The sequence below is a fragment of the Callorhinchus milii genome, unplaced genomic scaffold, assembly GCF_018977255.1.
Source record: "Callorhinchus milii isolate IMCB2004 unplaced genomic scaffold, IMCB_Cmil_1.0 Scaffold20, whole genome shotgun sequence".
Lineage (NCBI taxonomy): Eukaryota > Metazoa > Chordata > Chondrichthyes > Chimaeriformes > Callorhinchidae > Callorhinchus > Callorhinchus milii.
In genome coordinates this window covers 2,023,595-2,045,873 of record NW_024704761.1, presented here as the reverse complement: position 1 = coordinate 2,045,873, position 22,279 = coordinate 2,023,595, and the positions used below count along the sequence as shown (strand labels likewise).

At 54.4% G+C, this 22,279-nt stretch overlaps 4 protein-coding genes across 4 annotated transcripts; 1 reads left to right on the top strand and 3 right to left on the bottom strand.

Moving 5' to 3' along the window:
* The first annotated feature begins 520 nt into the window (after positions 1–520).
* On the top strand, positions 521–4,549 carry LOC103175656 (5'(3')-deoxyribonucleotidase, mitochondrial). The gene is made up of 5 exons (XM_042342513.1): positions 521–718; positions 1,969–2,069; positions 2,655–2,715; positions 3,382–3,496; positions 4,089–4,549. The coding sequence occupies exons 1-5, from the start codon at positions 545–547 to the stop codon at positions 4,229–4,231; spliced, it is 594 nt and encodes a 197-aa protein (XP_042198447.1). The 5' UTR covers positions 521–544; the 3' UTR covers positions 4,232–4,549.
* mrps7 (mitochondrial ribosomal protein S7) lies at positions 4,476–9,908 on the bottom strand. The gene is given in 5 exon segments (NM_001292955.1): positions 4,476–5,009; positions 5,845–6,012; positions 6,468–6,531; positions 7,102–7,293; positions 9,839–9,908. Coding segments are annotated over 5 exon segments (696 nt in total). The 5' UTR covers positions 9,889–9,908; the 3' UTR covers positions 4,476–4,787.
* Positions 9,909–10,914: 1,006 nt separating this feature from the next.
* On the bottom strand, positions 10,915–14,896 carry LOC103175746 (tripartite motif-containing protein 16-like). The gene is made up of 6 exons (XM_007888920.2): positions 14,312–14,896; positions 13,697–13,792; positions 13,318–13,551; positions 12,447–12,618; positions 11,669–11,758; positions 10,915–11,477 (listed from the first exon to the last, which is right to left on the bottom strand). The coding sequence occupies exons 1-6, from the start codon at positions 14,894–14,896 to the stop codon at positions 10,915–10,917; spliced, it is 1,740 nt and encodes a 579-aa protein (XP_007887111.2).
* Positions 14,897–17,039: 2,143 nt separating this feature from the next.
* avd (avidin) lies at positions 17,040–22,003 on the bottom strand. The gene is made up of 4 exons (XM_042342555.1): positions 21,845–22,003; positions 19,548–19,818; positions 17,886–18,006; positions 17,040–17,168 (listed from the first exon to the last, which is right to left on the bottom strand). Exons 1-4 carry the CDS (start codon positions 22,001–22,003, stop codon positions 17,099–17,101), a joined length of 621 nt encoding a protein of 206 aa, XP_042198489.1. The 3' UTR covers positions 17,040–17,098.
* Positions 22,004–22,279: the final 276 nt, after the last annotated feature.

The following is a 22,279-nucleotide window of genomic DNA, read 5'->3' as shown; positions in this document are numbered from 1 at the left end:
TCTCCCCCTCCTCCCTCCCTCCCTCTCTCGCTCACTCTGCTTGAGCGATCGTGTCCGGGTGTGGGTGTCGGGTGGTGGAAATGACTCCCCCACCCCCCCCCCCCCCTTGAAAATCGGATCAATAATCAATAATCATCAGCTTCGTGGTCGTAACAATCTGGTCGCTCGACTTCACGGCTGCGGGACGTGCGCCGGCCCCGCCCGCCCCCCCGCGTGCTGCGGGGGAGGGGGGGGGGGAGGAGGGGGTGGGGGGGAGAGAGAGGTGACAGATTAGCCTTTCGATCGGTGATTGATCGATGAGGTGTGTCGTCGTGGTGGTGGTCGTGATGGTTGGGGGCTACTAAAAAAAAAGAGAGCGGCGCGTGTCGTAGCCCAAAACTCTGGCCCAACGCTGTGGGGGCGGGCGCGGGTGGTGGGGCGGGTAGCCCAACCCGCCCCCCACCAGTCTCGAGCCCAAAAAGTAGCCCAACGAGCACGGGCGGCGGGGCGGCGGCGCGGCGGCGGCGGGGGCGGGGGGGGGGGCGGGGCCGGGGGGGCGGGAGCTATGCCGCCGGTGCGGGTGCTGGTGGACATGGACGGGGTCCTCGCCGACTTTGAGGCCTCCTTCCTCAGGCTCTACCGCTCCCGCCACCCGCAGCTGCCCTACGTGGCGCTGGACGAGCGCCGAGGCTTCTCGGTGGAGGCCCAGTACCGGCAGCTCGACCCCGGCCTCGCGGCGGTGAGCGCGTCGTCCCGTCCGCCGCCGCCCGCCGCCGCCCACCACCCGGTCCCTCCGCGTCGTGGCGCCGGTCGGCCGGCAGGTGGCGCCGCCCGCGCTGCGATCGAGTGCGTTCAGATCAACCTAACCTGCTGTGTGTGTGTGTGTGTGTGTGGGCGGGGCGGTGGTGACGGACGCCTCCCGCAGCCAATCCGGGCGCGCACTCGCCGCCCTTCAGCCAATCGGGCGTGAGGACGCGGGCATCCGCCCCGCCCCTACCGCCCGCCCACCTGAGTTCGGTTGGCCCGCAATGTGTCATCAGCGTTGTGTGTGTGTGTGTGTGTGCACTATCCTAACCCTCTGTGGGGGTGGGTGTGGGGGTGGGGGGGGGGTGTGGGGGTGATGGAGGGACCCCTGTCCCTCACTCACCGCTATAACCATTGAAATGCACCGGTGTGTTACTGGCGCGGTTACTGTCCCCGTGGGTTGGCGTCACCGAGGCGTCTCAAAGCGCTTCCGCAGGATACGCTGCCACGTCCGGCGCTTTTGGGGCGTCCGCCCGACGGGAGAGGCGCTCCGTAAATGTCATTTTGTTGTCGCCGCCGCCGCCGTCGTGGTTTGTTGGCCCTCGGCTTGAGCGGCACTTTGGAAAGTGCCCCCCGACGTTCCTGTGGGGGAAGGGATGCTGTTCCCGGTGACCGGACCGAACCGTCGTGATGCCATTAACGAATGATGATATTTTTGTTATTTTTCAGATAATAGGGCGGTTAGCGCGACTTTTTGGGGTCCATCACCCCGTGATATGTGCAGAGTGTTTTGTCCTACGCATTGCGGTAGTGTTTTACTGGAGTGGCAGTGTCGGTAGAGATCAGTGTAAATCAATGGTCCAGTTGGGCGCAGCATTGTCCCACAGGCAGCGATGGAGCAAGTGACCAGTATTTTTATTTGGGGGGATTGTTGGCCCGGACACTGGGAGAGAGAGAGACTCCCTCCGCTCTTCGAATAGTGCCATAGGCTCTCTTTAACGTCCACCTGAACAGGCAGATGGGACCTTGGTTTAATGTCTCATCCAAAGGATGGGCCAGAAAGCAAGAGAGAGAGTGGGGGGGGGGGGGACAGACATTTTATTTTTTAATCAGGGTCAGGGTTGGCAATGCATGAAGGGCCGCTGTATAAATGTAAGTTGTTGTTGTCCAGCGCTCTGAGGGACTACCTCTTATGAAGGACATTATATAAATGAAATCGTCTAAAAAGAACCTTTATGATTTTAGGATTTTGTAAGGAACATTTATGGGAGTCCCAATTTCTTTTTGGATTTGGTGCCAATACCTGGAGCAGTGGAGGCCATGCAGGAGATGTTCAGCCTGAACGAGTGAGTGACCGCCATCCTTCAGTGTCATTGACCGTGGCTCTGTGCTCGATCTGTGGTTATGATCCTTTTCACAACACTGACAGCTGCAGCTGCTGATCATGTGGACAAGGAATCCTGCCGATCAGCCAAGATTCTTAGGCAAGAATTTTCCAGAAAAAGCTCATAGGAAAGTGATCAGGAATCAGATCAGAGTCGGGGGTAGATTGGTATAAGTCAACAATCAACAAGGCATCATAGAGCTGTGGACATCTGTTGTCCAGAAGTTCATTTCACTATGTGTGATACTGAACATTTTAGTGAATGGCTGTGTCCCAACACCCCCGTCCGGCCCACCCCACCATCGGCGGTCATACCTTCAGCCTCTCTACCCCCACCCCTTTGGAACTCCATTCCCACAGTCCTTTCATCTTGCTCCCCCCATTGCCTCCTTCAAGGCACGTCTCAAAACCCTCCCTGCCCTCCACTCCTTCTGATTGCATCCCCCAGCTCAGGTTCAAATGCCTGACTGTCCAGCACCGTGGGATGTCCTGCCAACGTGAACAGCACTGTGTAAATGTTATTTGTTGTTGTGTTTGTAAACCACAGAACAGAAGTCTTCATCTGCACCAGTCCTATCCTGAAGTATGAATATTGTGTCAAAGAGAAGGTAAGGCTCTAGCAGGTTTTAGTAAATGAACAAGTATTGATGGTTCTTGGTTAAATCGGAGGTCTGACACTTCACTGTGCTTAAGAGTATCTAAACAACATGTTCCATCTATACTGACTTACAAGTGGGAATTTCTCTGTGTCCGGAATAGATTGCACACACTCTCTCTTCCCAGATTGATGCAATAAATCAGAGGTTCTTAGATTGTGGGATGTGTCTCCCAACAGGCCGGGTCTCCTGGGTCCATTCCCCCAATGGCGAGGTCCCACAACTACCAAACCCCATCTCTAACATTCTGCAACCCTGAATCGGATAGTTAGGGGAGTAACACGACTCATGCAAAGAAATCCAAGTGGTTTGGATAGGAAACTGAATCGGACTCGAGTGAACCTACAGCTAAAGAGATTGTACGATTTATAAAGATTAGATTTATGCAAGTTTTACTGTAATCCCTACACTCAACAGTAAATCCTGTGAAGGACTTTGTGCTACAACAAATGCAATATTATTATTGTTATTGTTTCCAAAATTACTAAAACGTCTCAAAACCCTCTTTGACCGCACCTTTGGCCACCCTCCTACCCTGCCCCTAACTGCCCACCACCCCTTCTGATCCCAACCCCCAGCTCGTGTCCAATGCAAATGTAATTTGTTGTTGTCTCCCAGTACGCTTGGGTCGAGAAACATCTGGGCCCCCAGTTTGTGCAGCGTTTGGTGATGAGCCGGGACAAGACCATAGTGTCAGCCGACCTCCTCATTGACGACAAGGTGGATATCAAAGGTAAACTTTCTAACGCAGCGAGATCAGAAAACAACTTGGACAACCAAAGCTTTAACACTGTTCTCTATCTCTTTCATACACACACTTTCCAGCAAGGGAGCACCAGACAGTGATCACACATGGGAACACAGCCTCATCTCTTGAACTGTATAGATATGGTTCTTCTATTAGAGAATTCCAAATCACTACACAGAAATTCCCAGTTTAACCCCAGTAACCACTTCCAAACCGATTGTGTGCAGTGTAAATAGTAATAGCCCGAGCACTGATCTTTCTGTCCCTACAGCAGGGGATGTTCAGGTCAATTGGCAGGTTCAGGTCAACTGAGATGATAGACCACAAATCAAACCTAGTTTGCACTGCTGCCCTCTCCCCCCTTGAATCACACAGAGTAGCCTCGGACAAACCTTCTGCGCTCCAAGACACCATCAAACACGAAGGCTTCAATATAAATGCAAGTTGTTGCTCTGTAGGGGAATTTGCTGTTTCTCTCGCGCTCTCTCACAGGCGTGTGATGGCCTATTTGCTGTGACCCCGAGTCTCTGCCTGTTGGGATTTTACTAACGAAACCATGTTCTTATCTCTGGCTGAGGAGTGGAGCCAAACCCCAGCTGGGAGCACATTGTGTTCACCTGCTGGCACAACCGGCACACTGAGCTCGAGCCACATCGCAGGAGACTGGAATCCTGGTCAGACGACTGGAAAGCCATCATAGACGGCAAACGCAGGGAGTGACAGCACATCGGACGGGAAGCTGCCACCCGGCTTTACTAACGCGAGCACTGGTTCCTTCACTCAGGAAGGCGCTCTGGGACGCTACCCTGCGTGAGGGGCGCTATTTAAATGCAAGTTATTGTTGTTGTTGACAGCTTGTGGGCGATTTAATGAGCGAAACATACTGTGAAACTGTTACTGTGAGAAAATACAAAGGATCAGAAGTCAGAATGAAATCACTGTAAAAAAAAAGTCCTGTTTAATTGAAGTGAAACATTTTATTTGACTGTATAGTCTCGTCTCTTTTTCCCATTAAATCTCTGAAGTTTTATTTTAAAACCTCACTTCTCGTTTGTGGATTGACGTGGTTCGAAACAATCTTGTGTCTTGTCTCAGGGTGGCCGGGTTCAGTGAAGCTTGTGGTTAAGTTAACTGTCGCATCGCAGCACTTTGATTACTGTCTTTGTTGAGTTAGTGACAAATCGCTGCTCGGTCCAGATAAGAGTGAAATCTGACAATCCAGTGTCTTGAAGGTTAAGACTCACAAGAGTCTGGTGTCTGGTGCCGCCCGGCTCACTCACCACCACCGATAGTGGGCAAAGGCTCGGTTTGCCTCGGCCATTTTGTGCAGGTCGTGTTTCCTCTTGATGACGTTGCCCTCGTTGTTGAACGCAGCGAGCAGCTCCTGTGACAGCTGGATGGACATGTGTGTCTGCAGAGACTTGCTCTCCTGGCAATGTGTGATCAACCACTTCATGGCCAGGAAACGTCGGCGGTTGTCCTTCAGTGGTGTTGGAACCTATAATATCAACGACAATTAATTTCATCAAGATATCAGCTTGGCTCAGTTGCCTTACGGTCAGAAGGTTCAAGACCTATGTCAAGACTTTAGCTCACAGTCAAGGCTGACACTGCAGTGCAATGCTGAGGGCAGGGGACAGGAGGAACAGCTACACTGTCAAGAGACCTTGTCCCTCGCACCGGGTGTTAAAGCGAGTTTGCATTCCCTGTTTTGGTGGAAATCATAGCAGGTGGGGAGAGGGTAGAAGGGATTTCTTCTCTCAAGAGGGTCGATAGGGTTTGGAAATCATTACTACAGTCACGAATACACTGGTGGCTTTTGAAGCCGGAACAAGAGATCAAAAGTGAACCTGGGAGTGAAAAAACACAAGTGGGGAAGCTGGCAAGTGGGAAGTTATTAAAGAAAGGCAATTCAGAAACACGGGGAGTGACACATGGTGGGCTGAATGGCCTCCTGTCTGTCAGTATGTGGGAGGATGTTGAGTGAATCATCCCTTCTGTTCTCACACATCTTCGAGCACAGACACGATGGGTCAAGATGCCGTCGTCTGTGCTGTAAATCTATGGTTCTGATACCTCCATTGGCTGACAGCAGAGCAGTGCTAAGACCTCAAAGAATGTGGTCAATTTCTCTTCTCAGCCACGGGGAGTGTGTGCAGGAGAAGAGGAAAATCTCTCTCTCACCTCCACCCACAACCCCAGAAAATCTGATCAGCAGGGGAGGAGAGACACCGAGTATAAAAAACTATTTGTGATTTTTTTTTTAAATTGTCCAAAATTGGGAAACTTGTGCGTGTGGAATGACGGTGTAATCAGTCAGAAGCGAGGTTTACCTGGTAGGTCTTGCCGCCACGCTGAATATTAGTTAATCCAATGACAGGTTTACAGTTTTCCAAAGCCCGGTGGAAGATCTTGTAGGGGTTACACTCAATGTTCTCTCTATTGGCCTCTGGAGCCTTGTGGTACAGCTCAACCTGCTTCCGTTTAATAAGCTCAAAGGTCTGTGCAAGAGAACAGAGGCACTGTTTATATCAAAGTATGTGTGATGTGGGTGGCCACACTGATAAGCAGATGCATAGTACAGTCTGTCGTGATGGGTCACTGCCAGCGTGATAATGTCCCACAGAACAGAATACAAAATTACATTTGTATAGCGCCTTTCACGTCTTGAGGACGTCCCAAGGTGCTGGGCTTGTAGAAGACAGTACAAGAAGATCCAAGATTTGTTCTTTGTTCTGTGTTTAATAATAATAATAATAACCCTTTGCATTTGATGTAGGTCTTCTCTCGCTCGGGTGCAAACCCCAATTGTCCAGCACCTTGGGGCATCCTCCCGCTGTGAAAGACGCTGTGTAAATGTAAATCTATACTGCATGGTTCTGAGTTTATTTTCTCAAACTAGCGTAACGTCAAACGACACCTGTTATAAAAAAGAAGCAGAAATGGCAAACCGTACCTCATTCATAATGGATCGAGCCAACTTTTTCTGTCCTCCCGTCATTATCATATTGATGAATTTGCTGAAAGAATTTATTGAAAAAAATAATCCTTCACCATCTGCAACCAGGCCAACATGTACAGTGGCTCATAAACTCCAGAGCCAGGTCACAGTTAGCAGTTGGGTTTAGACACTAAATAGTTACTAAGACTTTAGAAAGTGTAGCATTTGAGACAAAACACATATATGTTATATATATATATATATTTGTGAGGTTCAGGCAATTGAGCAAGAATTCAACTCATCTGAACCCCATCGTGGAGTCCTGTAGCTCAGTGGTTAGAGCACTCGCTTTGCAAGTGAGAGACCTGAATTCAATTCCAGGCAGAGGGCGAAACCTCGGGCAAGTTTCCTTACTCCACACAGAGCCTAATAATAATCCCCCCAAAACCAAAAACAATAATAAATTGGTCATTTTCAATCCCCGACTGTTTGTGGGACATTGCTGTGCGCAATCGGCCGCCGCGTTCGCCCACAAATATACAGTCAATTCACTTTACAGTGTGTTCCGTGAAGCGCTTTGGGACGTCCTCCCGACGTGAAAAGCGCTATATCAAATGCAAGGATTATTATTATTATTATTATCACTGACCTTAAAAGAGGATCATAAAAGACCGAGCTGGTAATACTGTTCTGAGCAGCTTTTATCGGTCGAACCCTCTTGAGCTCCTGAATATCCTTCTCCTCTTGGCTGAGCTCTGTGACTGGAGCGCGATAGTATTCCCTGTTGACCTCTGGCTCCAGGTAATTCTGACTGTAACGGCTCCATCTCACCGGGATTACCCTGCAGGTTACACAGGCAACGGTGGGTTTTAAAAAGAAGGTATATGTTTTTCCAGCTGTGAGGGGGACATTGAGGTAAAAGTTAATTAACATAGAAGGGAGCAGAGGGCAAGAGAGTGAACTCTGGCCAGAAATACATGATGTCCTTCCACAAGATGCAGGAGTCTGGTGTAGACAGTAACAAAGAGACAGACATATAGACACTACACTCTCAGTGACAGACAGACACACAGTCACTACACCCTCAACAACAACAACAAGATTTCATTTATAGAGCACCCTTCATGTCGGGAGGATGTCCCAAGGCGCTGGACAGTTGGGTCGGGACCCAAGCATTGGGGAAATGGTCAGTGGGAGGGGAGGGAGGGAGCGAGGAGGGGGGAATGGTCAGGGTGAGGGGAGGGGAGGGAGGGAGCGAGGAGGGGGGAGATGGTCAGGGGGAGGGGAGGGGAGGGAGGGAGGGAGGAGGGGGGAGAGAGTCGAGAGCGGAGCTGAAGGCACTGTCAAAGAGAAAGGTCTTGAGACCGGCCCTGAAGGAGGAAAGGGAGGAAGCCTTTCACCTACAAGGCCATTCACGGCCTTGCTCCCTCCTACCTCTCCAACCTACTATCCCCCTACCTACCTGCCCGTACCCTCCGTTCCTCTGGCTCCGGTCTGCTCCACGTCCCCCGCCCCAACCGCCCTACTATCGGTGGTCGGGCCTTCAGCCTCTCAGCCCCGAGGCTCTGGAACTCCATCCCCCAGTGCCTTCGCCTTGCTTCCTCCCTTTCCTCCTTCAAGGCCGGTCTCAAAACCTTTCTCTTTGACCGTGCCTTCAGCTCCCCTCTCGACTCTCTTCCTCCTCCTCGCTCCCTCCCTTCCCTCCCCTCACCCTGACCATTTCCCCCTCCTCTCTCCCTCCCTTCCCTCCCCTCACCCTGACCATTTCCCCCCTGCTCGGGTCATGACCCAACTGTGCAGCGCCTTGGGACGTCCTCCTGACGTGAAAGGCGCTCTATAAATGGAATCTTGTTGTTGTTGTTGTTGTTGAAGCGGCGAAGGCACTGGGGATGGAGTTCCAGAGCCTCGGGGCTGAGAGGCTGAAGGCCCGACCACCGATGGTAGGGCGGTTGGGGCGGGGGATGTGGAGCAGACCGGAGCCAGAGGGACGGAGGGTACGGGCGGGTAGGTAGGGGGATAGTAGGTCAGAGAGGGAGGAGGGAGTGAGGCCGCGAATGGCCTTGTAGGTGAGGATGAGGATCTTGAATTCGATCCTCTGCCGGATGGGAAGCAGTGGAGGCGAGCGAGGGCGAGGGCGAGGGTGGGAGTGAAGGTGAGGGTGAGGGCGAGGGTGGGAGTGAGGGTGAGGGCGAGGGTGAGGGCGAGGGTGGGAGTGAGGGTGAGGGTGAGGGCGAGGGTGGGAGTGAGGACGAGGGTGAGGGCGAGGGTGAGGGCGAGGGTGGGAGTGAGGGTGGGAGTGAGGGTGAGGGTGGGAGTGAGGGCGAGGGTGAGGGCGGGAGTGAGGGTGAGGGCGAGGGTGGGAGTGAGGGTGGGAGTGAGGGTGAGGGCGAGGGTGGGAGTGAGGATGAGGGTGGGAGTGAGGGTGGGAGTGAGGGCGAGGGTGAGGGCGGGAGTGAGGGTGAGGGCGGGAGTGAGGGTGAGGGTGAGGGCGAGGGTGGGAGTGAGGGTGAGGGTGGGAGTGAGGGTGAGGGCGGGAGTGAGGGTGAGGGCGAGGGTGAGGGTGGGAGTGAGGGTGGGAGTGAGGGCGAGGGTGAGGGCGGGAGTGAGGGTGAGGGCGGGAGTGAGGGTGAGGGTGAGGGTGAGGGTGGGAGTGAGGGTGAGGGCGAGGGTGGGAGTGAGGATGAGGGTGGGAGTGAGGGTGGGAGTGAGGGCGAGAGTGAGGGCGGGAGTGAGGGTGAGGGCGGAAGTGAGGGTGAGGGTGAGGGCGAGGGTGGGAGTGAGGGTGAGGGTGAGGGTGAGGGCGGGAGTGAGGGTGAGGGCGAGGGTGAGGGCGGGAGTGAGGGCGAGGGTGAGGGCGGGAGTGAGGGCGAGGGTGAGGGTGAGGGCGAGGGTGAGGGCGAGGGTGGGAGTGATGTGGTCGCGGTGTCTGGTGCGGGACAGAGCTGCAGAGTTCTGGATGAGCTGCAGTGTGGAGGGAGGTGTGGGGAAGGCCGACGAGGAGAGAGGTCCCATAGTCCGGCCTTGAGGTGATAAAGGCGAGACAGACAGTCACTACACCCTCAGTTACAGACAGACACACAGTCACTACACCCTCAGTGACAGACAGACAGTCACTACACCCTCAGTGACAGACAGACACACAGTCACTACACCCTCAGTGACAGACACACAGTCACTACACCCTCAGTGACAGACAGACAGTCACTACACCCTCAGTGACAGACAGACAGTCACTACACCCTCAGTGACAGACAGACACACAGTCACTACACCCTCAGTGACAGACACACAGTCACTACACCCTCAGTGACAGACAGACACACAGTCACTCCACCCTCAGTGACAGACAGACACACAGTCACTACATCCGCGGGTTGACCCCTCACCCCGGGACTCGGCTTTTGATGAACAAACCCGTCACCGCCGCCGCCGCCATCTTGAGAGACGCGTAGACCTGACCCCGCCCCCCGCCGCCCAGGCCCCGCCCCCCGCCCAGGCCCCGCCCCCGGGCAGCGCAGTGTGGGCGGGTTGTGCGGGTTTCCCGCCCAATCGGGCGGGTTTGTCTTTTTTTTGCGTGGTCCTGTGCGTAGAAAGAATGGGCGGGTTTGGGGCGGGACGCCTCATTTTTGGGGGCTATTTCTAATAAAAAAATAATTTGTGCGACACCTGTGCGTTTCGCCCACAAAACACACAGTCACTACACTTTGCAGTGTGTCCTGCGAAGCGCTTTGAGACTATCGAAGACGTGATAAGGCGCTGCATCGGATGCAAGGATTAGTATTATTTATTACTGTCGCATTTGTCCAGTTTTTGTGCTGTCTCAATCGATTACATAAATTACAATTTGTACCTTGAAGGTCTCCAGCGATTGAGTTTAGCTCCAGGGGTCACGAAGCCTCGGCTCTCACTGACCTGCACCTTAATACTCTCCAGAATGAGATAAGCGCCAGACACAGGGATTTCCACGTGTCGGTGGCAGACGTGGAACTCTCAGGCTGGTTTGGAGATCTTAAGCGCGTGCTGACACCCCACCCCCCAAAAAATATAAGTTGTACGATAGACGCCATATTCAAGCTCTCCCGCTGCTCGTCCAGGCAGTCCTGTGCAATTTCCAGCCTTTTCGCATTTATTTGGAAATACGAATACTTTGCATTAAAATAAAGCTGCGCCAAACAAGACGACAAAATATACTGTAATAAGTTGCACAGGTGCAGCACAGCGCAATAGAACGCTACAGGGTCACGGGAGAGGGGGGACAGAGGAGTAAGAGAGGGGATTAGGAGCGGGTGGAGACGAGTGTGGAGTATAAACACCGGCACGGGCTGGTTGAGCCGAGTGGCCTGTTCCCGTGTTGTAACGTTCTGCGTGATTCACCGTATCAGAGTGACATTGTGCCGAGGAGGTCGGGCAGGTTTGGTACGAGAGGCCTGACCAGTAATAACGCCCGCTCCTGCTGCTGTAACTATGGCAGCTGCTGGATCGTGAGCGACGACTTGGAGTAAACTCCGAACGCGGGGAACAGGGGCTCGGTGAACACCGAGCGGAACCGGTGAATCAAAGTCATGGCACCCGCGACCACATCGTAAATGGCCAAGGTGCCGGCTGGCCAGTCCAGGTAGAGTCCGATCCGCTCGCACGCCACTCGCGGGATGTCGAACGACTTGTTCCTGTGCCGGGCGGAGAAGCGTTGCCGGCGGCCCCCGTCCGGGGAGACGCTCAGGCACCAGGACACAGCGTTGCCGCCGATGGAGCAGGAAAGGTCGGCCCCCTTCCTGTTGATCCTCCCGTAAGCGATGCCCAGGTTAGCGGCGAAGCCCCGCGGCCCTGCCTGCCCGCACACCTCCCAGTAGTACTTGCCGGCGCACAGGCTCTCGGCACACAGTACGTGCCACAGAGTGTCGAAGCGGTCAGGGTGCTCCAGGTACCCTCCCGACTCGGGGAAACATTCCATCACCGTCCGGTTCCCGGCAGATAAACTCAAGTAGTTGTTCGCGGTGTTTGGGTCAAATGTCAGCTTTGCGGCATCTGGAAAGGGAGAAGAAATATAATAATAATAATAATCTTTACATTTCATACAGCACCTCATCACGTCTTCGAGACGTCTCAAAGTGCTTCACAGGATACGCTGTAAAGTGAATTGACTGTGTATCTTGTGGGCAAATTTTCTCTTTTCGAAGGGATGATCACAGTGAAATGAAGACAAGCGCAATACTCACAACGTAAAAAGTCCTCCCGGGTCACCGGGTCCGAATGAAATGGGGCAACATGGAGGCTGAGCGGCCCAGGAGCAATCTCTGCTTTACGTCCTGTCCAAAGTGAAATCAGAACAATAATAATAATAATAATAATCCTTGCATTTGATATAGCGCTTTTCACGTCAGGAGGACGTCCCAAAGCGCTTCACAGAACACACTGTAAAGTGAATTGACTGTATATTTGTGGGCGAACGCGGCAGCCAATTGCGCACAGCAATGTCCCACAAACAGTCGTCGATTGAAAATGACCAATTTAATTATTGTTTTTGGTTTTTTGGAGGGATTATTATTAGGCTCTGTGTGGAGTAAGGAAACTTGCCCAAGGTTTCGCCCTGCCTGGAATTGAACTCAGGTCTCTCACTTGCAAAGCGAGTGCTCTAACCACTGAGCTACAGGACTCCACAAAACTGTGAGAAACGCACGTAGCAGCTTCCTGATTGTTGGTCGATTGGTGGATCGCGTGGCATTCAATCCACGGCTGTTTGTGGGACACTGCTGTGCGCAGTTGGCTGCGGTGGCGCGATTCTAGCCAGAAAGCGCTGGCTGACCGGGACTTTGTAGTCAACCCTGATCCTGATAAAAACAATCATAGGAACTGTCTCTACTAAAGCTATAGTGCGTTGAGGCCAATTTGTGCCCCACACTTTGACCCAGTGCTGAGCGAGGCGAAAATATTCTGAGCATCATATCAATCATTCGACAGACAGACAAGACAGACAGACAGATAGAATTCACTGACCTTTTGTGCCTCTGTTTTTCAGTCCGTGGTTGACGGCCTCTCTCAGGTACCCCGTTACCAGCACCGAGAGCTCAGTTACCACCTCACTGGCATGAGCGATCGTCACAAATATATCTCTCCGCAACTGCGGGAATTCCAGGCTTTGAGTGGCTTCATTCACAGCCAGAGATTCCTGACAGCAAGCGAACACACGTGGAAACATAAAAACATAAGAATTTGCCAAGCGAAAGAAAACTCAATGACTTTCTGGAGTAAAACCACAAAGAATTAAGACTTTATTGAAGTCACTGATGTAAAATACTGAAGACAAGATCACTCCATGGTTATATCATCAGATTGCAAATACCAGATTCTCCCCCTCGCATACACACCCCACACACACACACTGCTCCCCCCCACCACACACACACACCCCACAAACACATATACTGCCCCCCACCCCCACACACACACCCTCACACACCCAAACCCTCTCAGCAAGTGCTGACCACCAAATCCATCCCAATCATACTGCCAATGTTGTTGAATTATCTGGCATTTGTCCTGATTAAATAAGCCTTTGTTTGTATGAATAAAAGGCTTATTCAATCAGGACACATGCCAGATAATTCATACAAATGTAACTTTTTGTTGTAGATTTCATCACTGCTCCTGATCTCATTAAGTTAGCCATTGGTGCCCCATTGTATTATTTGGGATAGGTTCTGTTTATCACTGGCCCGTGTCTCACTATTTGCTCTTGTTATTTGCAGCTCCTGTGACCATGCTTGGGTCAGGTGACGCGCTGACCCCGTTTGACGGACAATAACCATCAGATATGATCTGCAGCGTGTAATCAAGGTCCAGGGCTCTGACTAGGCTTTGCTGTTACCTGTATCAGCCTCAGCTGATCGCTGCTCAACGACAGGGTTTTCAGCTGCTTCTCTCGGGCTCTCAGCTGCGTGCACTTCTCCTCCAGTTGGTTCCTGATGCTGTCGGCCTGGCTCAGCGAGGCTCGCTCCTCGCCCTCCACCAGCCCGATCACTTCCCTCTGCGTCTCCTGAATGGCCTCCGCCATGGCCATGAACTTGTTGGTAATTTCGGACTCCACGTTGAGCGCGGCGGTCTGACGAGAGAATGAGAAACCGGGACATAAGAATTTGCTGGAGAAAGAAGACCATCCAGTTCCCCTTCCCTCATCCTGACAGTTGTTTGACATGTTGTCATTCAAACTATATACTGTATCCCTGAGATATTAATGTGGTACTCACTGTAATAGAGTCGATGGTTTGCTGCAGGTTTCTGATCTCAGCCAACGTCCTCTGTATCTGTGTCGCCACCTCCACCTCCTCGTGGGCCAGTTGTTTCTGAAAATTATAACAACAATAAAACTCCCATTTGACATAGTGCCTTATCACATCGTTGAGACTCTCAAAGTCCTTCACAGCGTACACTGTAATGTGGATTGACTGTATTTTGTGGGCGAAACATGGCAGTCAATTGCGCACAGCAATGTTCCACAAACAAGTCGTGGATTGAGTTGACCAAGTTTCTTTTTTTTGGAGGGATTGTGGAATCCTGTAGCTCAGTGGTTAGAGCAAGCAAGAGGACCTGGGTTCGATTCCCGGGCAAGTTGCCTTACTCCACACACATGCCACTGTTGACCAAGCAGTAAGTAGGAACCTAGTTGTTAGTCGATTGGTGGATCGCTTATCCAGGGGGTAACAATCCCTTCAAAAATAAATAATAATAATAGCAAGGCTTTAAACCACAAGTTCTCTCACACACCACATGTTCCTACACTGTCCTGAGGCACTGCAGTCTAGATCATTTCCTACATAGACAGAGTCTCGGGAGATTGTTCTCTCCTGCCACGAATCTCTTACCTTCTGTTTGGAAACTTCCTCCTCCACAGTTACCGTCTGGTGATTGCGGTGTCTCTCGGTGGTGCAGAAGGAGCAGATAAAGATCTGATCGGTCCTGCAGAACAAGTCCAGGAGCTTGCCGTGAGCCGGACACCTCCTCTGGTTGAGATCGCCGATGGGCTCGGTCAGGCTGTGGTGCTGGAAGGCTGCGTTCTCACGGTGAGGCTTGAGGTGGAGCTCGCAGTAAGAGACCAAACACACCGAGCAAGACTTGGCTGCTCCCATCTTGGTTCCGGTGCAGAAATCGCAGGAGACTTTGCCCCCGTCGGCCGCTAGGCTGATGGACACTCGGGCTCTGGACGAGGCGAAGTCGTCCACGATCTTACATAAGATCAGGTTTTTGTGGAGGTGGGGGGCCGGGGCGAAGCTCTGACGGCAGTGAGGACACCTGCGGTCTCCGCCATCGCCCGCCTCACACCAGCAGCTCTGAATGCACCCGAGGCAGAACGTGTGGCCGCACGGGATGGTCACGGCTTCCTTCAACAGTTCCAGGCAGATCCCACACAGCAGACTCTCCTCCTCCATCAGCACACTGACAGCTGCCATCATGAGCAGAGAGCGAAGACTGGAAGTCGCTGACTGAGACTGAGTCTGAGTCTGAGACACATAGACTGAGACAGAGACTGATTGAGAGCGAGACAGACGTGAGACAGAGATGGGCTGAGACAGAGTCTGAGACTGACCGAGACTGAGAGTGTGATAGGTACCTATTGTCCGAGAGTTAATGCCTCTTCCGAGGGGTGGAGCCAAAGGCCAGATGGGGCCAGGCTGGGCCGGGGAGAGATAAGGGGGCACGGTGGCCATCGGAGGAGAAACAGGGAGTATTCCTCTCCCCATCCCCTCCTAGCAGCCACCCTGCTGGGCACCGCCAGTGGCAAGACATGACCCAACACATCAACCAGACGGGGCGGGGGAGGAGAAGTAATAATAATAATAAAAATAACAATCCTTGCATTTGGTCTAGCGCCTTATCAACTCAGAAAGATGCTTCACAGGATTTACTGTGACGTGTAGTGACTGTATTTGTAGGCAAGTGTGGCAGCACAATTACCCATAGCAATATCCCGCAAACAGCCATTGAGAGAAGAGAGCAATTTTATTCTGGGGGATTGTTGGCCAGAACACTGGGAGAGAGAAACTCCTTTCTCTTTTTGAATAGAGCCATGGGATCCTTAATGTCCACCTACACAGGTCGATGGGACCTCAGTTTAGCACCTCATCTAAAGGACCTTGACTGGGGGTGGGGGAGTGAACAATAACTTGATGGGGGGTGGGGGGAAGGGGTTGCAAGGCCAGATTAAAGAATAAGGGGTGCGGGGAGGGGTGGCCCTAAAACACATCACATTTGGGGGGCCTTTGAACTATGCACTCAAAATATACAATAACTTTTGACAGCTGTGAGGCAGGGTCTGTGGGAGCTCAGGGCGGTTACACCGAGGGAGATCACACAGCATTCGCCCCCTATTTAGAGTTCCTTTAGTTTCGGGAAACGGGGAATTTGGATCAATCATTGTCCAGAAGTTTGCAGATCCAGAGATTACGCCAGAAGACTGTAGAGAGGGACGAGTGATTCAGAAAGCGGTGGGGAGAGGCAAGTCAGTTATGGGTCACAGCTGCTCGAGATCACGAGGAGAATGGAAATCAATCCAGTAACATGAGAGATACACAGAGAGACATTAGAGCAGATCATTGCAATGGGGGTATTTTGTAAGATTTGGCCGACACACGCAGAGCAAGCGGGTTCCCCTGGCTCGGGGTCAGGCTGGGAGGCTTCCACCAGGAGCCGACACCGACCACGGGAACGTCAGCTAAATGGCCCCCTCCTATGCCGTCCGTTCCCATGGTTCTCAAGTAGTCATTACAGTCAAACCTGCTCAAGAAACCGCCTCCATTCAGCAGCCACCTCCCCCCCCCCCATTAACAACCACCCTGTCCTGTCAACAGGACGTAACCTGGTTCTGTTCCCGTTGTGTGTAAAGAGGCTCAAAGTTCTTGGCATTTTATAAATGGACAAATTCCTAGTTCTCCTGGGTTGAATACCAATTAACCCAACACCGCGACTCGGTTAGCTCAGGTAACAATCACTGTGTCCTCCTCCCATTTGATATTGCATGATGCGATAATTATGATTTAATCTCATGCAGAGCGCATCACCATGGAAACAGTATCAAAATTCACAAACAGTAGACAGCGTTCTCTTGGTTTCAGACCGATGAGAGTGGCCGCTGAATCGCTTACAACCGTGTTCCTGTTTCGTTGATGTCTTGTCCTTTCCTCTGCTGCGAGTCTAAGCCCCACGTCGGGACTTCTGCCTTCTGCTGCGAGTTCACAGACTAGGCTGACGCTCCAGTGCAGTGCCGAGCTTTGAATGAGACGTTAAACCGTGGGGCTAATTGAAAAGTGAATGGAGTTTCTCTCTCCCGGTGTCCTGGCCAACAATCCCCTGAAATAAAAGCGGTTGCTCACTTCATGGCTGTTTGCGGGACTTTGCTGTGAGCAAATTGGCTGCCGGGTTTGCCCACAAATACAAGCACTACACAATAAATCCTGCGAAGCGCTTTGAGATGTCCTCCTGACGTGATGAGGCTCTGTATTCGAACGCAATGGTTATTGTGACCTTATGTGGATGAGCTTTACAGATGATGCCTCACAGTGTATGCAGCCGACAAGTACTGACAAGTGACACACGTTAAAGAAGATCAAGTGGACATTGCTTTATTGGTGACACTATTCGCTGGACGGCTGCTGTTATGCGCCCGCCCTCAGCTGCTCAGATACCACATTGCCAGGGCTGCGGTGGAAAGTGTCCTCCCCGATCCTGAGGGAGAAAGAAACACAAAGACGGGAGAGAACAGTAAACACCGGCTCCCACACAACCCTCCATCACAGAGAGTGGTGCAGGCGGGGACAAGAGCACCGAGAACGCACCCTGAGCCTTGCTGTTGTCGGCATCGCAAATCACCGCTCTTTCCCCGCACTTTGCTACATGCGCACGATGTTGGACACTCAGCATATTGCTGACCTGATTCTCAAGGTCACCCTCATGAAGCCGGGTGACCACATAGCAGCAGGAGGAGGCCATTCAGCCCCTCGAGCCTGTTCCGCCATTCAGTAAGATCAAGGCTGATGTGTACTTCAGCTCCAATTACCCTTGTCCCATATAATAAAATAATATATTATTATTATTATATCCCTTGATCCCCTGAGCTAACAAATAGCTCTCCGCCTCAGTACTGAATGTGAATGGATCCGGCGTCCACAATCTTTCGGGGAACAGAGTTCCGGATTTCCACTACCCCTTGGGGAGTGGGGGTGGGGGAACTGGGGTCTCCTCGGGGATGAGGTGGCTCCAAAATGTGTGTATGTGGGGGCTGCAGGGGTGGGGAGTCTCTGCCTCACATGTGGTCCGACCTTCAGCAGCTGCTCGTGGCCAAAGGCTTTCATTCTGATAACTTTCTCTCCATTTGCTCACAAAAGAGTTGTTAACCCGCCCGGGGAGTGTCTCCCTGCCAGCGCCGGGGCAGATGTCGCTCACCTCACGGCTGCCCAGTTCTCTTGAGGGCTTGTCGCAGACGATCTCAGCAGCCACATGGTCTTCAGGACCTCCTGTCCGTCTTCCTGCACGAAGCACTGCCCGACCCAGGAGGTGGTGGAGCCTGTGTGCACGCAGACACGCGCGAGCAAACGCACGCGTAAGGTCAACTCACCTTGCGGTGCATTGTGTGGAGCGCTTTAGGTCTGGAAGACTGTCAAGACGTCTCAAAGAGCTTAAGATGGGAGGGCATGAGGGGGTGAGGAGGTGAGGAACGTGAGGGGGTGAGGGGGTGAGGAACGTGAGGGGGTGATGGTGTGAGAGTGTGAGGAGGTGAGGGGGTGATAGCGTGAGGAGGTGAGGGTGTGAGAGCGTGAGGGTGTGAGGGGGTGAGGGTGTGAGGGCGTGAGGGGGTGAGGGCATGAGAGCGTGAGGGGGTGAGGGTGTGAGAGCGTGAGGGGATGAGAGCGTGAGGGTGTGAGGGTGTGAGAGAGTGAGGGGGTGAGGGTGTGAGGGTGTGAGGGGGTGAGGGTGTGAGAGGGTGAGGGTGTGAGGGGGTGAGGGTGTGAGAGCGTGAGGGGGTGAGAGCGTGAGGGTGTGAGGGGGTGAGGGTGCGAGAGCGTGAGGGGGTGAGAGCGTGAGGGCGTGAGGGGGTGAGGGGGTGAGAGCGTGAGGGGGTGAGGGCGTGAGGGGGTGAGGGCGTGAGAGCGTGAGGGGGTGAGGGGGTGAGGGGGTGAGAGCGTGAGGGGGTGAGGGTGTGAGGGTGTGAGGGTATGAGGGGGTGAGAGCGTGAGGGGGGTGAGAGTTAGTTACTGTAGTAAACCCTAAGTCCAGTTACTGCGTCAAACCCTTTGCAAACCCCAGTTCCAGATCACCGTGAGCCTCGGTTCGGGAGTTACTGCAGTGACACCGGGAGAAGGAGGTGGTGAAGAGGAGGTTTAAGCGGTAGTTAGGGGGTAGTCACTGAGTAGGGAGTTGGCAGTTAATTGGCCAGAGGGTAATTAGTTAGTATTTAGTAGGTAGTTGGTGGGTAATTAGTTGGTAGTTGGTGGGTAGTTAGTAGCTGGTGGGTGGGTGGTTAGTTAGTGGGTGGGTGGTCAGTCAGTGGTCAGTGAGTGGTCAGTGGTCAGTCAGTGGTTAGTGGTCAGTCAGTAGTTAGTTAGTGGTCAGTGACTGGTCAGTGGTCAGTGGTCGGTCAGTGGTCAGTCAGTGGTCAGTGGTCAGTGGTCGGTCAATGGGTGGTCAGTGGTCAGTGGGTGGTCAGTGGTCAGTGGGTGGTCAGTGGGTGGTCAGTGGGTGGTCAGTGGGTGGTCAGTGGGTGGTCAGTGGGTGGTCAGTGGTCAGTGGGTGGTCAGTGGGTGGTCAGTGGGTGGTCAGTGGGTGGTCAGTGGGTGGTCAGGTCAGTGGGTGGTCAGTGGTAGTGTGGTCAGGTGGGTGGTCAGTGGGTGGTCAGTGGTCAGTGGGTGGTCAGTGGGTGGTCAGTGGGTGGTCAGTGGTCAGTGGGTGGTCAGTGGGTGGTCAGTGGGTGGTCAAGTGGTCAGTGGGTGGGTGGTTGGTCAGTGGGTGGTGGGTGGTCAGTGGGTGGTCAGTGGGTGGTCGGTGGTCAGTGGGTGGTCGGTGGTCGGTGGTCAGTGGTTGGTCAGTGGGTGGGTGGGTGGTCAGTACCTGCCGCCCAGGCCACCGAGAAGCTGAATGTGGGGTTCCTGCCCGTGTTCCTGACCCCCATCACATCGCTCTCGGGAGCGGCGTCTCCCTTCTGCACCTCCACCGCCGTCATATAGCGGCCGCGGAGCGCACCGCCGCCCCTCTCCGCCAAGTGCACAGCGGAGCCCAGACCACTGCGCCAGAGACCGGTCATGTTACAGCCCTCAGCCTGGGGGGGGACAGGGGGGACAGGGTCAGCGCCGAGCCCGGGGGGAGGGAGCCCCAACCCCGGCTACACCGGGAGGGAGAGACCCCCCCCCCGCACACCCCTCCCCACCCCACCCTCCCCCACCCCCTCCCCACCCTCCCCACCCTCCCCCACCCCCTCCCCACCCTCCCCACCCCTCCCCCACACCCTCCCCACACCCCTCCCCATCCCACACCCATCCCACACCCCCCCCCCCCACCCCACAACCCACCCCTCCCCACCCCCACCCCCCCCCACCCCACACTCCCGCACCCCACCCCCACCCCCTCCCCTCCCCACCCCACACCCCACCCTCCCCACAGCGCAGCGCAGCCTGACTTACCCGGGCGGTGGGCAGGACACACACCCACACACACACCCACACACACCCCCACACACACAGGCGGCACAGGGCGGCCATGGACACACACACAGACACACACACACAGACAGAGCGGCTCAGCCCAGACTCCGGGGCTTTATACCCCTCCGCACTGACAGCCGCGGCCAAGTCTGTGTGTGTCCGCCCCTGACCCCCCCCCCACCCATCCTGACCCTCCCCCCCCCCACCCATCCTGACCCTCCCCCCATCCCCCCCCACCCATCCTGACCCCCCCCCACCCATCCTGACCCTCCCCCCATCCCCCCCCACCCATCCTGACCCGCCCCCACCCACCCATCCTGACCCTCCCCCCCACCCATCCTGACCCCCCCCCCACCCATCCTGACCCTCCCCCCACCCATCCTGACCCTCCCCCCACCCATCCTGACCCTCCCCCCACCCATCCTGACCCTCCCCCCACCCATCCTGACCCCCCTCCCCCCACCCATCCTGACCCTCCCCCACCCACCCATCCTGACCCTCCCCCACCCACCCATCCTGACCCTCCCCCACCCACCCATCCTGACCCTCCCCCCCACCCATCCTGACCCTCCCCCCCCGCCACCCATCCTGACCCCCCCCCCACCCATCCTGACCCCCCCCCCCCACCCCCCCCCCCACCCATCCTGACCCCCCCCCACCCTTCACCAGACGATGACAAACCCAACACAAATAATAATAATAATTCTGGCACTTGGATAACAGCGCCTCTCATCGCACCCTCCGAGACGTCTCAGAAGCGTTCCGCGGGACGCGCCCCCCCACCCCCACCCCCCCCGCGGGGAGCGCTTCGCGGGGGCGGAGCGCGGCAGCCGATCGCGGGCCCGGCCGTCGCGGGGCACAGCCGCCGGCCGACCGCTGTGGTTAATTACCGTGGTGGTGGTGGTGGTGAGTTGTTACTGTTGTTTTTTCGGGAAGGGAGTATTGACCGCGGTACCTGCGATGTAGTCGGGGGGCGGTTCCGGCTCCCGAGTCGGGAGTGACCTGCGAGGAAAAGTTCTCCGAGAAACGGGGCCGAAAAGGAAACGGTTAAAATTTAAAAAAAAATAGATAAAAATACATTTTTTTTTGGCCAACGCCCAAAGCCATGTTTTTTTTTGTACTCCCCCCCCCCCACCCCCCACACACACACGAACCCGGGCCGACTCGCTGGCGCTGTGTGAAGGTCAGTGCGGGTGACGTGTCAGCCCCGCGGCGATTGCTGGGCTGCGGAGAGAGACATAGAACGAAAGGGCATCGACCTGAAACGTTAACCCACTTTCCTCTCTCCATGGATGCTGCCTGACCTGCTGAGCGTTATCATAATAATAATCCTCGCGTTGGACACGGCGCCTTACCACGTCTCCTCGACGTCTCAAAGCGCTTCACAGCATAGGCTGTAAAGTGAAGTGACTGTACATTTGTGGGCGAAACGCGGCAGCCAACTGCGCACAGCAGCGTCTGTCCCACGAACAGCCGTGGATCGAAGTGACCAAATTATTATATATTTGTTTGCCCGTTGAGGGATTCTTATCAGGCGGGCGGAGTAAGGAAACTTGCCCAAGGTTTCGCCCTGACCTGCCGGGAAGCGGACCCGGGTCTCTCGCGCGTGAGGCGGGCGCTCTAACCGCTGAGCTCCCAGTAATGTTCCCGGCGACTCGGGTTTCTGTTTGGGATTCCCGGCCTCTGCCGTATGTTGCCTGTTGTTACGAGCTCATCGCTCGTTGGCCGGCAGTGACCCGCCACCCTCGCTGCCCGTCCCCCCCCAGAGCTCTGCAGCCCGTGGGTCACTGAAGCCCGTGAGTTCCTGTCGTCTTTCCCCCGGAGCCCCGGCCCCACAGAGCTCGGGAGTGCCGGTGGGAGGACCATTAGCTTGGATCGTGACGCCTCCTTGTGGTTGAAGAGGCGGTTGCAGATGCTGTCCCAAGACCGGTAGGTACATAATAATACTACTTGCATTGGATATAGTGCCTTATATCCTTATAGTGCGTTCGCCCACAAATATACGGTCAATTCACTTTACAGTGTGTTCTGTGAAGCGCTTTGGGACGTCCTCCCGACGTGAAAAGCGCTATATCAAATGCAAGGATTATTATTATTACTTCTTCTGTTACTTCCTGCGTGTGACACGACACGCACGCACAC

Excerpts from the sequence above, each read along its gene's own strand:
- avd (XM_042342555.1), bottom strand. The coding sequence starts at position 22,003 with ATGGTCCTCCCACCGGCACTCCCGAGCTCTGTGGGGCCGGGGCTCCGG. Across the intron at positions 19,819-21,844 it reads GGCCAACGAGCGATGAGCTC|CCGGGGTTGGGGCTCCCTCC; the intron begins GTAACAACAGGC and ends CTCCCGGTGTAG. Across the intron at positions 18,007-19,547 it reads CTCGGTGGCCTGGGCGGCAG|GCTCCACCACCTCCTGGGTC; the intron begins GTACTGACCACC and ends GCGTGCACACAG.
- LOC103175656 (XM_042342513.1), top strand. The coding sequence starts at position 545 with ATGCCGCCGGTGCGGGTGCTGGTGGACATGGACGGGGTCCTCGCCGAC. Across the intron at positions 2,716-3,381 it reads AATATTGTGTCAAAGAGAAG|TACGCTTGGGTCGAGAAACA; the intron begins GTAAGGCTCTAG and ends GTTGTCTCCCAG. Across the intron at positions 3,497-4,088 it reads CGACAAGGTGGATATCAAAG|GAGTGGAGCCAAACCCCAGC; the intron begins GTAAACTTTCTA and ends TCTCTGGCTGAG.
- LOC103175746 (XM_007888920.2), bottom strand. The coding sequence starts at position 14,896 with ATGGCAGCTGTCAGTGTGCTGATGGAGGAGGAGAGTCTGCTGTGTGGG. Across the intron at positions 13,552-13,696 it reads AAACCATCGACTCTATTACA|ACCGCCGCGCTCAACGTGGA; the intron begins GTGAGTACCACA and ends TTCTCTCGTCAG. Across the intron at positions 12,619-13,317 it reads ATCAGCTGAGGCTGATACAG|GAATCTCTGGCTGTGAATGA; the intron begins GTAACAGCAAAG and ends GCTTGCTGTCAG.